Here is a 16,000-nt window from a genome sequence, read left to right as displayed (position 1 = left end):
GGCGGCGACCGGGAGTGCGCACTGCCGGCGGCACGTGCTGGCGCGGATGCCCGCAGCCCGCCGCGTGCACGGGCGCAGCGTTTGCGCACGTCTTACGCGCGTTTGTGCCTGCGCGCATCCCAACAAGCTCAGCCGCGTGCCCGCCCCTTCTGAAATTCGGTGTAATGCGAGATGCAGAAATACACTCATCTTCATACATATATGTGCGCGCACAGGAGTGCAGAAACCCCAAAACACGTCATCTCGCTTTCCCGTAAAGAAGCGTGCAGATTAGCTGTCGAAAAAGAAGAAAAAAAAAAAAGCGCTTGAAATTTCTCGTTCATTCATAAATTATTTTGGTGTGTCAGCGTAGTTGAAATGGCGATTGGCTGCTCCTGCCTCTTGCCAACCCCTTAAGGATCCGATGTGAAATTAGTAGCAAGAAAGCATGTAATTGACAAAGTCACGTGTGCGCAGGGGGCCAGAAACTGAGCGAGAGAGAAGGGGAAAAATCAAAAGAGGGAAAGCACATTAGACCATGCGAGCTAAATTTGTGATCGTTCAAAATCAGGATGTTAGATTAATGCAGAAGACCACTTCGATCCAAAGGGAAAGTTTTCATCTCACGAGTTTGGAGCAGAGGGCCCGTGGGGCAACATGGCCGAAGGTTAATTTTCTTTTTCTATTGTTTTACTCTGATTTTCGCTCGCTCGCTCGCTCGCTCCTTTTCTCTCTCTCTCTCGTCCCCCCCCCACCCCCCTTACCCCCCTTTTAACCCAACTATGCATTACCCCTTTTTATCAGCTCGCGCAAGGGGGCTTTCTACAAACCTATTGTTGCAGATCTCAAAAACTGTTCCGTACCGCCCACACCGATTCACGACTTGAAAAGCTTTCAGGGGGCTATTGTTTGAATTGTTCCTGTTTGATTAAGCACAGTTTCGGCGGTGTGGGATGAGAAAACGGTTGTACACCTGTCCCCCCAACTTTAATCGAAAGTTTATTCCAAGGAGGGATGGATGCACGTTGGAAAATAGTGGTTTCAGCGCGGCATGTGCAATAAGCAGTTGTTGTGCAATCTGCCCAATTTTGCTTATTCTCTCTCCTCCACCCCTCCTCACCCAGCCTCCCCCCTCGCCCCCGGCCCCGCGCCTTCCAAGGAGAGACTAATTTGGCTGAGGATTTCTGTTGGGAAATGGGATCGGTCTTAAACCAGCAATATTCAAGTAAAGTATCGCGTTCTGTGCTGTAATGTGGCTGAAAGATGGAGTTAAATGGAAAAATACACGTATGTACAGAAACGTGGGCTGCGCAAAGAGAGAGGGAGAGAGCCTCTCTATGCTGGGCTTCCCCTCTGCAACCTCTGGTGATTTAATTTTTTGACTTATTTTAGGGAGAAGGTTGCTTGTTTTAGCATTTGGGGGTGGAAGCGCGGTGGGGGGGAAGCTGTTTTCGCAATTTGTTTTTGGTTTTGGTTTGTTTGCTTTATATTTTTCTGTTTTTTTCTGTAGCAAGTCCTTTATACAGTGGCAAAAGGATGTTACCAGAATTTAACTCTTCGCTTTGCATCTTGTCCCCCCCTCCTTTCTTTTTCTCTCCCCCCCCTCCTCCCCCCCGGGCTTTCCCTCTTCCTCAGCAGGGGCGAGTAAAGGTGGAGACGAGCCCGGGAAGTTGCCGGAGCAGGAAGAAGAGGAGGAATCCCAGGTTTTGCACGGAACGGGCCATTGCAAATGGTTCAATGTGAGAATGGGATTCGGGTTCATCTCCATGAGCAATCGAGAGGGAAGCCCCTTGGAGTCTCCAGTTGATGTCTTTGTACACCAAGTAAGACCCGTTTCTGTCCTCCATCTCAGCCTGCCGCACTCTGAGCTCGGTGGGGTTCCGGTTTCGTGTGAAGTTACCTAGTTTTCCTAGATATTTAAATATATCTGTAATTAAAAACTGACCGTAGGTCGAAGTTTTGTTGGCAGCATCTGATCTGAGTAAATAAGGTTGTGAGATTGCGCTCAGGCTCTGGCTGGAGATTTGTGCAAAAGGGTAATGTTGTTTCGCCGTATCTTACCCCGTGATTAGGAAATCTTCCTCTACTTTTTACTTAATTTTAAGTGCCACATCTTTCTATTTTACAACGTCTAACATTTGTTACTTGATCAGGCATAGAACACTTTTTCTGAAAAGTGATGAAAATTAAACTCAGGGAAGGATAAATACACGTCCTTTTCATTTAAATATAATTTGAGCATATTTTAAAACTCTTTTCGCGTAAGCCTCGAATTGCTTTTTTTAAAAGTTTATCTACGTTAGCGAAATTAAAATATAGTCTTATTTTGCAGTAATTCAGACCTGAGAGCGTCCACATGGTAATGCACTGCAGCAACTGCGTGGTTAGTTTGTTTGTTTGTTTGTTGGAAATAATCTCCTTGGAAAAAAAGTAACGATTAAGAAGTAAGACCCAAACCAGTCTCTGCAAGGCTGTTGGACTAAGAAAACCCGTATCGCCATTGCTTTTGTTTTTAAACACACTTGCGTGGGCAGTGTTCACATTTTGAACGTGGAAACTTGTGTGAATGCCTTCACGTGAAGGAGTTTCAGACGCAAAAGCTATAAAATCACGAAATTAAGGGAACTTTTCCAAAGTCGGGGCATGGTTTGTTAAGAAGGGGCATGCGTGCACCTTCCGTGGCCCTTGTGTTAGTCTCTCCAGTTGCAACAGTGCTGCTTTGAATTTCACCAGTCTTCTCAGAAATGTGGAGGTGCTCAAAGAGGAGAAGAGCAGGATCTGCTAGGTAGAGAGACCATTTTGGGTCCGGCTAGGGCCATGTTAGGCAGGCAAAAGGCAACTTAACTTTTTACGTAGTTGTCCATTTTCTATGACGTTTGCAATGAAAAGTGGGAGGGGGGGGTCGTGCCATGCCTGTATGGCGAGTCCGTCTCTCTGCTTCCGTCTGCGGGCCTGCCCTTATTTTGTGGTTACTTTTTCCCCAGGCTTGTTCGAGGAATATGCTGTTCTTTTTCAATTAATAAAAAGGTGACTAGAGCTTTGAAGCAGGGGCTCCTTTCTGCGGCATGTAGCTTTGCTCCTCGTGCTGGTGGAGAGGTGGATTTCTAGCCTCGCTGTGTGGCGTGTCCTGTCCCCAGAGCCCGGACAGTATTAGCTGTTTACAGTTGAAATGACATACAAAGTGTGAAAGCAAATAACAAATTTGCTTTTCATGTAAAAGCTATACAAAAGGGTTTAAATTCTTACACTTCCTGCTTTGTACTGGCGTGTGAGGTGCTCCCCTCTTTGCTGCTACTATTTAGAACTGAATTAATGAAATCCTTCCCCAAGTAGCAGAATTTTTCCTCCTTTCCCCCTTTCTTCTTTTCTTTGTACCTTTTTAAGTCATTAAATTGCACTTTACAGTCCTATGAATTTATAGATGAAAGAAAACTTTTTCTTCATCTAATTTTCTCTTAACACTCTTTATTCTCTTTGCTCCTCAAATAGTACAAAAAAAAAATACTTGAAACATACCAGTGTTGTTAATAAATAAATATTCTGGGAAACAATGATTTTCTTAGAGCTGATTAAATAGAGAAGTGCTGAACTCGTCAGGTAGTGTTGTTCCATAATGAAAAAGTATTCATAGAAAATAATAAAAAGGATGTGGTATATTTGGAAGTCTATTTTCAGGTGTGTCCCCTAAAAGATGTAGCCTCTTACAAGAAGGAAATGTTAGAAGTGTGTATGCTTGTTGATACTTAACTAATCTGGAATTTACCAATATTTTTGCAGTTTCTAAGACATGCTGGTGTAAAAAGCAATGAAAATAACATATTTCATTGTGCATAAACTGTACATCTCAGTCATTTTGAGTATTTTTTAGAGATATACTGAGTGAATTTATTAGTAGTCCACAATGGGTTGCTCTTGCAACGAAGAAAATACCTTATGTTTCTCACCTTTTTCTTCCTGCTGAAATCTACACTTAAGCTTCATGGTGACATTAATCTTCTGTCCATCAGTCAAAAGTAGAAAATGTCTGTTTAATGTAATGGGGAGAAGCTGAATCTATCTTGGTTCAGAGTACACTTTAGATAATTTATTTTGCTATGTAGAATACTTTGTGTTGGCTGATCAGCTGAGCAGAGGTAGCAGCCAGAGCATAAAATATCTTTAAATTAGTAATGTTAAAGGGGGGGTCATGCTTTTACAAACAGAGCCTATTGCTTGAACAGTGATTGTACTCTGTTCTTAATAGARTATTTGAAAAATTTAATCGTGTGAAAAGTCCCTTTGAGGCAAAGCATTAGTTTATTAATCTGTCAGAACAAAATATTGCTGTTTAGAACCGCTTTGAAAATGGTTGTTAAAGTGTGTGCCCATAGTGTAGTGTGCATTCACCTATTCTGCAATGTATATAGCTACTAAAATCATATAGATTCAAACTGTCTTTAAGTGGAGGAAGAAGCTACTGTGTTGTTTAGTGCAAGTCCTGTCAAAGGTAGTTAGAACCCTAATAACAGTTATACTCACTGACTTTACCTTCTTTTCTTGGTRAAGTTGTGCCAAGTTTGAGATCTTGCTATGAGCAAAAAACTTTTTAGATAGTGAGTGAAAATTCCTGTAATAGTTTAAGCTCATTATGCCTAGTTTTGTGAACTTGCAGCATATAATTTATTTTTTCTTTTTTCTTGGAGTTTCTTTTGGTAATTTAAAGATTATAGTAATATTTTCCTTAAGCCAGTGCTTTCCTAACTGCATATGTTTACAAGGATGATACTTGTGTTTGAACCCCTCTTCTTCCTTATGCAGTGAAAATTCTGTTCATGAAACAGCTGCAGTGTTGAGGCTTTAAACCCCTACCTTGTAAGACCTTCTTTCAGCACTAATCATTTTGATTGATCTTCTCTGAACTACCTTTAGTTTGGTGTTACCTTTCTGGTAATGAAGTACCTAGAGCTAGACACATTATTTCAGGTAGAAACATGTTAGYGATACTTTATGTGCATCTCTGTGTGTTTGTGCAATGTAAATAGGGTGCATTTGTGTRCATTTACACTCTTGTCCTTTCTTAGCATTATTCTTATACGGTTTACATCTCTAAGTCACCTGTTGGAACCATTCAGTGTCACATAAAAATTACAAATCCTAAAAACTGTTTAATTTTTCTGAACTCTGCCATGTCAAATACAGTAACGTGACTGGTCCATTATGTTTCTTCTACGTAAAATGAACGCTAGCAAAGTCAGTCTTGTGTAACACTGTTATATCCAGTGGGTGTGCACCTTACCRAATTTGGCTCAGTATTGCTGCTAGCATTGTTAATTGGTTAATGTGGAATGTATAATATATCTACTTTCATTCAAATTCTGCCCTTAGTTGTGTGTGAACTGTTCTTGTTAAAGATTATTTACTGAAACATGTATTTGAAACTGAGACTGCTGAGGTGAGATAAGTGAAACCTCTTCTGATGCACGTGGAAAAAAGGTGTTCATTGCCATGAACTAAGAGAACAGTTTGAGTCCTGAGAGAATCAGGACAAGGATGGTTTGTTGTTTGTTTAACTGCATATTCAAAGTTGTACACACAACTCTTGAGTACAACTTTTTTAGATGCTGGCACATCCACAGTGTAAACCCTGTGGATTCTTTTGCATACATTTTGTATGAGTTGTGTTGGAGAAGTGTTAATTTCCTTGTGGTTGGCATGAAGCTCAAAGGTCAAAGATAGTAATGAAGGATGGGATGCTAGATGTAAAGAGAAATTGAATCCATATTTGTGAATAACATTCACATTTGAATCCATATTTGTGAATAACAAAGGTTATAATTTCATTCTGCTTCTGAGTGAGGGTGGATTTTTCAGTTTAGAAGACATTAACTTTGACTTGGCTTTATAGTCCAAAATTATCATTGTGTTAAGAGCTTGATTTAAGGATTTCTGAACTAGGACCTTAAACATAATCTTTCCTTGGGATCCTCTTTTACGGGTTTGGGAGAGGAAGGAAGGGAGGAGCAGCAGACAGGACTTGGTATATTTTGTTTTCTCATTAACGGGAATATGGTTGGTTTAAAATTTTTCACTTTCATCTGAACTTTCTTGCAGTTAATGCAAGTACTATTACTCCCAGTTACTGTTTCTACAGGATTTGATTAAAAGTRGAAGACATTATTTTTTTTTCCAGAGAATCTTTCTGCATTTACAATGGTTTGTTTTATAAACTTTGCTCCTATTTATTATTCGTTGCAAATATGTAGAAAAGAGGGGAGAGGAGAATTTCTGAGAATATTCAGTTATGATTGTAAAGAGGCAGAAGAATAAATAGGAAGTTATGCAGCATCTGAAATGTTTTTTCCTGTAATTTGACTGACCATCCTTTTTGATGCTGAGTAAGATGCCTAATCCTTGAGGTCCTATTTATTTTAGTCATAGTTGAAGTACTTATACTGTAAGAYGCACAAGACTGGGCTCGGCACGATACCCTGAATACAGGCTCTCTCTAATATTATGAGACATAGGATCCTATGCTTGTACAAGGATGGATTCATTCATTAGCACAACTTTTCCATTTCACCATTATTATGCTAGAAGCTTGTAAAAGCTACTTAATTGCTCAGGGTAACTGGAAGTTCTGGGCAAGCAAGTGAGATCAATAATAGGTTGTTCTTTGTTGTTAAATGCGACCTAGCAATGGCACTTTGAAGTACAGAGGTCTCCGTGCAGCATACACTATTCCAAACCCGTCTCCCTTGTCTTCTGATGGGGAGCAGGCAAGCCCAGTCCTAATCAAAACAAAACTGGCTAGCAGKATTTAGAGAGGAAAGCTAAGGAAGGAAGCAAATGTGGAATAAACATGTGTCCACAGTGAGCATGTGTGTAAGAGATCTGGCGGAGGTCAGACCTACAGAAAAATATGGGTGTCACAGACTGCTCAGCAACCCCATTCCATATCAGATCTGTAATGAGGAATCTGTTGGAGGTCCCAAGTCAAGCTCAGGCCCGCAGCAGTTGTGTGCACAGAGAAAGCTGACTTTAAATTGCGGGGACCATAAACTTGTGATGTAGAGTAGTGCAGCCTTGTTTTGTTTTGTTTGTTTGTTTTTGCAATTCTGCCTGCTAATTAGACCAAGTCCTACATTTCAGGCTCTACCTATGGGCACAGAGACAGATGGCAAAAAAAACATTTAGATAGTTGACTGAAGCAACTTGTCTTTTGGAATTTTAATTTATGGAGTTGTCATCTGTGATAAGTACATTTCAGATTTAATATGTTTACATCTAAAGCCAACATTACCGTGCATCGATCTATCAACATTTTTAAATCTATCAACAGTATTTAGCAATATCTAAGTGAATGGGACGTCTGATTAAACCAAAACGGTGTTGATTCAGCTCAGGTTTCACTAAGCAAGTTTAAATATTTAATGTTTACAAGCAAAAATCACAAATGTTCCAAAGACAGAAGTCTGTAATGGGACTATTTTGTCTTTAAAGAGATTTTTCTCTTTGACAGAGGAGTAAGTAAACTCTTTCCAGAGCATGCTATCCTCCTTTTTTTTCCAAAACTAAGGAAGTTGTGCACAGGGCTTGGGATGTTGGAAGGAAGAGGATATTTTGTCTGGGGCACAAACAGAAGATATCAAAGCAGATATATGAGCCTAAGCTAAGAGGAAATGAATTGTCAAATTGGAAAAAAATGTTGCTATTGTTGCAAGACGTCTTGGTTTACAACTAGATCACTGAGGTAGTAAGTATCGAGACCTGTTCGGAGTTTTATTGTAGACACTCCATAAAATATACACCATCYAAATATGGTTTATGTTGTCTTCCTATATGTAACCCATTTTAGTGAGGGCCTGTCATCTTTCTTCCATGACATCAATAGAAGCAAAAGTAGGCCCCTGAAGGTTTACAAAGGTATATAAAAGTGCCTGGAAAGGTTTGATCTAAAGATGATCTAAGGAAMCTAGAAACAAAGAGGGTAAAGACCATTTATGATGTGTCTTAAATGAACCCAAAGAAGTGAGAGTATGCTGGGTTTAAGATTTTTTTTTTCCTCTCATTAAATCAACTGAAAGCTATAACTGATACTTAGCTCTTTTCAATGGACAATTACACAGGACAGGTCTGGACTAGAAGTGTTTGCCTGCTGGATATCACTGGCAAAGGCAATGGATCCTTAAATTGCTTTTATATTAGAAGAGTATCAGTAAACACCCCTTTATGGAGGGTGGAGAAGTGCTTTTGATTGTATGATCTTAATTAGTTGTAGAAATTGGTGTCCTGGCAGTTCCTTAGATTATTTTGGCTGGTCTTGATTTGGGAGGAGAGGGGGATAACTCCTCTTGGGAGATGGCTGGAGTCCAGAGATGGCTCAGCTGCTTGCGGAGCAGCTGCAGAAACTGCTGCAAGTTTTACAGTCATCTGTATTAAAGAAAAGTGGCAGTGATTTTGATTTTTCTTAACATGCAAAGCTGTAACATGCAGCAGGTCAGCAGCTGCTCTGCAAGCAGCTGAGTTGTCTGTGCAGTAGCAGTGTGGTGAACAGGTGGAGGCTGAGACTCCTACAGCCACCCTTTTTTGTGAGAGTCCAAGGCAATGGTTTTGTGTTGACAATTTACATTTGGCAGCAGTGCTGCTAAAGTGAGCTTCAAGAGCATTTATAGGTCTCACCCTCTTGGGCCAGCACAAGTGCTCGTGCAGCTGCATGGAGAACCCGGCTGGGGAACTCCTTGTTCTGTTGTTCAGCTGCATTAGTTTTCGTATTGGATAAACCACGTGGACCCATGAATAAGGCTGGGCAGAAGTGGCACTGTGGTGGCTGAGGATATGGAGAAGCTGCTAGGGCAAAGTGAGGGTATTGGAGGAAACAGTTTGGAGCTACTGTCACAGAAATGTGAATGAAGTCTCCCCTGAAAGCAGAGGAATGCAGTGCATTCAGGACTGGATTAGAAGTGGACTGAAATGAAGTGCAGCCTCCTATGGTGCAAAATGGCAGAATACTGGTATTAACTTCTGGGGTGGAAGAGAGAATGAAGGTCACCGTGACTTAAAAAAGAAAAAGAAAAAGAAAAGAAAGAAAGAAAGAAAAAGGAAAAAAAAGGGGGGGGTGAATATGTGCGGATGCAGGAACCAGCTCAAGGCCTTGAGCTCATTCTGGGAAGTGAAACGTTCCAGGAATCATCTTCACATCACACTTGAGCTCGTAGAGATGGGTGGAGTTTTTTTTTTTTTTTTTGTTTTTTGCTTGTTTGTTTTTTTCTGATTATAAGTAATCAGAAAAGGCTGTGGTATTCAAATTTATTAAATTGCTGGTTTAAACAGTATTTTTTAACAAAAAGGATTGTGACAATAATGCATGTTTCTTATTGCTCCAAAACAGAAATAAATATATCTATAGGACATATTCATAGTAAGTAGGTGTATCTTCTCAGTAGATAGGTGAAAGCTATAGCGAAATTAGATGTATATTTGATAATCTGAGAAGTGCAGCTACCTAATTATTTATCTCATATATATAACTTTTCAAATGCATCAWAATATTTAATATTCAAAGTTTTCTTTGTGTGAGAGTAGGTAGAATATCTCTGTTATCAGTACAGGAACAGTCARTCAAGAAAATCACATAGATAATTTGTAGGCCAAAGATCTAATTTAGTGCTCGAATAATATTTTGGAAGGAGGGAGACTGAAAGGTTTGGTTTGATTTTGATGGCATCAGATGTTAGTATTTCTTGTACTTGTTAACATTTCATTTCCATACATTTTTTACTTTTAAACTATGATTTAGATATAGTGATCATTTAGTTGGGTTTTAAATGTCTTTCTTTAAAAAATGCTATTGAGGCAGGTGCTTATTTTGAATATCTCCTAACATTTTAAGTTTAAGATGTTCACAAATTCCTTTCGTCAGTCCTTTGTGACATTTTCTATGTATTTTCTCAGTATTTGCATAAAACAACATGTGGAAGGCATAACTTCATTCACTTCAGTCAAAAGTGAATTGATTAAATATGGAAATATAGCTAGATCATTTAATATATTTGATTAAAATAATAACTGTGTTATTATTCTTAGAGGATTTTTAGTGATGTTTCCCTTTTACTTCTGTTAATATTTTTCATTATTATATGAAATAATGATAAGTTTTTCAGCCAAATTCCRTTCACTATACTTAATTGGGAAGTTCTGTTTTGCTTTCAGGAGGTMTCTGAGTAAATTCATGTACAATTAATATCTAGAATATATGATTAGTTTACAAAATCTATATTCCATGAGTATGATGGAATTTATGATACTGTGTTAGAAAACACTAATGTTGTAATTACACTCATGAGTATTTCTCATGAACATAACTGATAGTGGCTTTCTCATCAAAGGCCCTTTTCTAATTAGTTATGGTAATTTATAGGTATTCAGCTTTGATTTTTTTTTTCTGAGTTGCTTTTATTATAGTGCCACTTGAGGCTACTTTAATATTTGTGTTATAACTTCCTTTGTTTATGAGTATATAAATTCATGTACCAAAATAATCCCTGGACTGAAGTTGAGCATAAAAGTGATAGTGCGTGTGTATTTTAGCAAATTAGAATACACATGAACTTAGTTGTTTTCAAAGTGCAGGTGTTTTTAAAATGAATAGTTCACCTGTGCTATAATTTTAAAACTGTTTTACTTCATTTTACAACTGTATTTTGCAAGCTAATAATCAAGATCTCAGTTGCCTTTATAGGCTATTCCTAATAATACAATATTGATGAAAAYAGAGGATTTTAAAAAGCCTCTGCTGAACATGTGTAGTAATTTCTGAATATTTTAGAGTCATATTTGAAATATAAAAAAATTATATAAAGGTTTTAATCTAGAAGGTACTTACTAGAAAGACCCAAGCTAACTTCTGAAGGCTTTGGATTAGACTCTTAAGAAACTCCCAATATTTAACGTTTAGGTGTATATTGGTATCTGCACTGTTTAATTACCTAGYGTAAGGGACAAAGGTTGCGCATTTTGAGAACTGATCATCAATGGTCAGTTGATAACATCGAAGGTCTTACTTAGCAGTTTGCTTACCCCCTTCCCCCACACCAAATACAGTCAGAAAATCCTGTGAACTGAGGTTTGGGAACGATTTGAACAGCAGATAGAAATTTATCCGTAACGTAATTTTAAATCATTTCATCYTTCTGTTCTTGTGGATATTACAATGCAGATGAGCCAAATTCTACYGTATTTTCTCACAGGAGGCAGTCTCACTGACCTGTGAAACCTTTTCAGTAAACTGGACAGCATTTGTGTGGATTAGGAGCGTATTTTAAGCCTATCACATGAAAGTTCTGCCTGAAAGTATTCGGTTTATGCCTTTTGCTTCTGTAATTGTGTTTTGTTGTGTTCAAAACTTTGGGGGCCTTATGATGATCTCATTTGTTCCCTTTATGATTCCTAAAATGTAAAAATAAAGTAGGATTTTGTTGAGTGATGCGTAATTAAAAGTTAACATAAGATCCTTAAAATCATAAAATTTAATATGATGTGTGTSCATGAACTTGATATTTATGTAACTTTATATGCTTTACACAAAATGCTGTTTTTTTGGTACTGCGAATGTATAACATTTAATGTCTTACATAGCTAAATTCAGATGACCACTGATCTGCCAGACTGCTKTGATGCAAAGCTCATGGTCTGATAAGGTCTTTTTAATTTTCCCATTAAAAAATTGCTTAGTCCACAACCATTCCATCAAGGGAGGAAAGGGTAGAAGAAATATGTGAAATGCTCCCAATTTGAGTAAGAYCTGACACCATGTGTACATACAGGTTCTGCTTAAGAGGACTTGAATTTCACCATTTCAGTTAAAAAATGCCTTGAACAACTGTTTGGAAATCCAGGGAATGTTRGGGCCACCTGTATGGACAGGCTTCCTATTGCTAGCAGGGCTAATATGATATCATAGGTATAGGAAAATGCTCCRAAAAGCTTTGTAACCACCATATTGTCTATTTGTGCTCACAAGGAGGAAGGTGGGAGCCCTCCTGGCACAGCCCTTTCCCATCTGCCAGCTTTTCGCCAGGCACCGTTTCCATCACCTGGAGCTCCTGGCCAGGAAAAGGGGCAGCGGGGGGAGGCGACATACCTGAGCCCCCCATTCAAACGGGAGGTGGTGCACAGTTCACAGATTCGGAGGGGTGATATAGTCCTTAACTATGTGTAAATTAAGTTTGTCAAAAAGTTATCATTTCAGAAAATAGTTCTCCAGTACAGTGATTAAAGCCTCCTTTGGCTGTTACAAACATGATATTTTATTTGCTCGCTTTATGGTTTGTGTTTGTGTTAATATTAAAACACACTTTCTTACTAGCTGTTCTGTATGAATCAAAATCACAGTTGTTTTCACAAGGGATCTTTCACAAAAAAAATTTTAATGAGTAGGAAATGTAGGGTAGAATTAAACCGATAAACCAGAAGTTTTTATTGTATGGTTTCTTGAATACTGGTCTGCATGTATGTTTTATGCATTTTTTTTTTTAATTAACGAGATGTTTAACTAGGTATTCTGTTTGTTGTATGTGATTCTGGTTTAGGAAATGGAATATTACTACAACCCTGAAACAAAGAAGTAAAATAATTTTTAGAAAGGTTTTTGACTGGCTTCAAGAATTAGTGATACCAGTTGTTTAAGATTAAAAAAAAAATAACTTGTAAAGTGACTGGTCTGAATTTGAGGCAGATAAATGAATAAACAACATTAGTAATTTGGAATTTTATTATATAGAACTTTGCTTATCACCATTGATTATAATGGAACTATTTACAAAGATAAAAGATTGTGGGATTGATCTGTACATAACGTTAGAGCAGAAGATTTTAAAGGTAGATTGTCAAGATGATAATCATATTTTGTCTGAATCTTGAATATGCTATATCTGAAGATAAAATCTTTGCTTAATCTGTTTTGAATATGATTTTGTTTTGATTCATGCTTCTGTTAATACTCAATGCAGCAATAAATACCACAATTTTCCTAGTATTTGCAGGATCACTAAGTTGTCCTGGATTGTAGGCTACTAAAAGCACAAAGAAAGTAGGCTCCTCCTTGCAATACCTTCTTTCGCTCAAGAATAAAAAAATCTACTAAACGAACTGTCTGAAATGTGATGTATGAGAATTTAAAATGTTTTAAGTTATTTAAATACAAAGAAATCAGGTTGAGAAAATGCCTTTAAAATTGGTCTAGGCATTTGTTATCTTCAGTAGAAATTAGTAAAGGATTTTGTACAAAATATATACATTTTCTACTTTCATATGATGTCTTTGTATTCAGTGACTATTTACAGCTATTTTAGGAAGACTGAATAATTTTTAAGAAGTTTGTGGTTTGTTTTGAGCAGCAAAGCTTCTTTATGTTTAATAATGTAATTGCTGGATATCTTCCCCAAATAATTTTTACATTAATCTTCAATATTTTATTTTCCTGAGCAAGTATATGGCTATTAAAATTGCAGATCATTTTAAAAAAGAATGATTTATTTTTGTAATGGAGCTTTTTCACTTTTACTAGTAAATATTGACAGTTTAATAAGCTGCTGACTTATTCCATGGTTATGGGTATGCTTTACTGTTACTCTTCCTTACATGGGTAGTACCTTCTCAAATAATATTTTTTTACCTGAGGACAACTATAAGTAGACAAAGATCAGACTCTRACATGGCCGCAGCACTATACTTTTGCCAAAAATTGATATCTTTTAGTGTTCGTTGTTCAAAGTATACTCAATTTTTAAAATCTTGTATGATCACCTACATGTTAATATAATTATTTCATAATCAGCAATTGTTTTTATTTTGATTTCATATAAAGAGGTATTATGCTTTTAGAATTTGTTTTCCTTTTATTCATATTTAGTTTAAAATTGAATCTTTATCCATAGTATGTTCACTGATTAGAAAACAGGAGCTAAAACAGCATTGACTTCAATGRGTGTCATGAAGTGTAGTTATAGTATATTTCTCTTCAGGAGTATTGAGGTAATTGGCATACTATGATTGGTTTCTCTTCTGATATTCCTGATTTAAGGATGATGGATGTAATTACCTAATAATTCTTGCAAATTGTTCAACTTTGGTTTAATTGCTTTTTAATCTTTTTTCCATTTAATTTGCATTTTAAACATTCAGTATTTTCTAGTTACCCCATAAGACCAAATATTACTAAAAATAAGAGATGAAATGCTGACTGGGTACTGTCAAAGGCAAAATGGCCAAGAATTTTCAGTAGGTATGCACAATTTTCTCTCAATGATTTTTCGTTTTGTTGGAGACTTGAGGTATTTAAAACTAAAAAGTTTGATCAAATAAAAATACAGGGTTTTTTTTGTGTGCATTGGGTATATTTGTTCCTAATATGTGTTGGCTAGTGTTTACAACCTTTAAAATTCCCCCCCCCCCAAAAAAAAATCTTACTTATGTAAAAGTATCATTTGTATGAACTTATTATATATGAACATTTGTTCATACGAATTCCATGCAGCACACTCAGCTGTGCAGAATTAAGAGAAATGTGACTCCTCTTTATTTACATCTTATATGGTAGAATATGCTCTGTTGGTTTCCTTTGTTCATTTTCACCCGGGTCTTGATTAGTTTGAGTGTAGCTTTGCCATTTTGTAGAGAAGTTTGAAATTCCTGGAATTTCTGATTTAAAAGAAGACTGACTTGAAATATGATTATATACCGAAAGGATGTAAAAGAATAAAGATMTGTACTGGTTTCTATAGCTTTGTCCACATAAGTTAGCATATAAAAAATKTAGTGCTTTTTTTGTTGTTGTTGTTTCTCTATATAATTTTGTTAAACAATTGGCATTTAATTTGTTTAATTTATTTAAATTTATACATCTCACTAGCATTCTGTTCTTCTGGGCACATTGTTATCTCTTTATATCAAATTGTGTAAGATTACARAGAAAAATAGCAAATATTTTCCTCTCATTGAATCTGTATGGAATAAATCATCATATGATAAATGTACATATTTAAAAATACAGAAAACAGTAATTCTTGCTACCTTTAAGAATGTAATTAAAAATACTGATTACCTTTATGGTAAAATATTTTTGATACATTTACTAGACAAAATGTTTTCTTTGTTAAAAACTGCTGCCAGATTTTGTTTTTTTTTTTAGTTTCTATGAATTTGACTTTTATAAAGCTCTTTCTTGTTTCAATGTTGCAGTCAAAATGTTACCTTTACAAAGCTACATCCAAATTTTAAGAAGTGAAATCAGCAAAATGAATTAAAATGTTGAAGTACAGTGAAAATAGTTCAGGGTGAACTAATACAAAATACTTTAAAATACTTGCACGCACGCCTTGTTTGCARTTTCTGCAGTGTTCCTGCTTCTTTCAAGAAGTATATTTAACAATGTAGGTCAGTTTGCAACTGCTGCATACAGGAATGGCGGAGACCAATGCTCATTTTCCCTTCTGGATCAGTGCATTCCAAATCCACATAATTACTATCTAGAAGGGGCCAAAAATAAAGATTCTGGGTCTTTTCTGCWCACTGACAAGATTTGCCAGTCAGCTTTTGAGTTCTCTGTTGTGCTACATCCATGATATGGATGGAGAAAAATCCAGCCATGCAGAGATTCAGCCATAGTTTTTCTTGCTGTAGATGTTTGTTTATTCTCTGCTTGGTCTCCTATATTCCAGTAGTACAGGTTGCTTCTGACAGCATGCAAGCTGCTTGTTTCACACTGCCTTTGTAGTGAAGGTGCTGTAGGGAAAATCCTGTTAGTACCTCCATTGGCTCAAAATGATGCGTGAATGGAATCACTGCAATTTTTTTGCTGTTGTTTCTCTTATGCATCCTTTTATCTGAGATCACTGTGAGCTGTAAACAAGGGCATCAGCAAATACAATAAACAAAACGGAGGATTTCAGATGCCATGGCTTTTTAATGCATAGATTAACTGATTGATGTAAAGACAGAAATGATCCAGTTCTGCCGTTTTTCACACCCCTGACAAAATAGGTGG

The 16,000-nt window shown here is 37.0% G+C and overlaps 1 protein-coding gene across 3 annotated transcripts in view; it reads left to right on the top strand.

Moving 5' to 3' along the window:
• The first annotated feature begins 377 nt into the window (after positions 1 to 377).
• The window catches only part of LIN28B (lin-28 RNA binding posttranscriptional regulator B), an 89,022-nt gene continuing 73,399 nt past the window's right edge, over positions 378 to 16,000 (top strand). The window contains exons 1-2 of one of the 3 annotated variants that reach the window (XM_085306929.1): positions 378 to 646; positions 1,618 to 1,802. In XM_085306929.1, the coding sequence (XP_085163055.1) occupies positions 637 to 646; positions 1,618 to 1,802 (195 nt within the window). In that variant the 5' untranslated portion in view covers positions 378 to 636. Of the gene's footprint in view, positions 647 to 1,110; positions 1,345 to 1,614; positions 1,803 to 16,000 lie in introns of those variants that run through there. The other 2 variants (XM_085306928.1, XM_085306930.1) reach the window with 2 other exon arrangements.

Source organism: Rhea americana, unplaced genomic scaffold (genome assembly GCF_003343005.1).
Source record: "Rhea americana isolate MKP2758 unplaced genomic scaffold, rheAme1 scaffold_25, whole genome shotgun sequence".
Classification (NCBI taxonomy): domain Eukaryota; kingdom Metazoa; phylum Chordata; class Aves; order Rheiformes; family Rheidae; genus Rhea; species Rhea americana.
The sequence above is the reverse complement of the archived record's forward strand: the minus strand, read 5'-3'. Positions and strand labels throughout refer to the sequence as shown.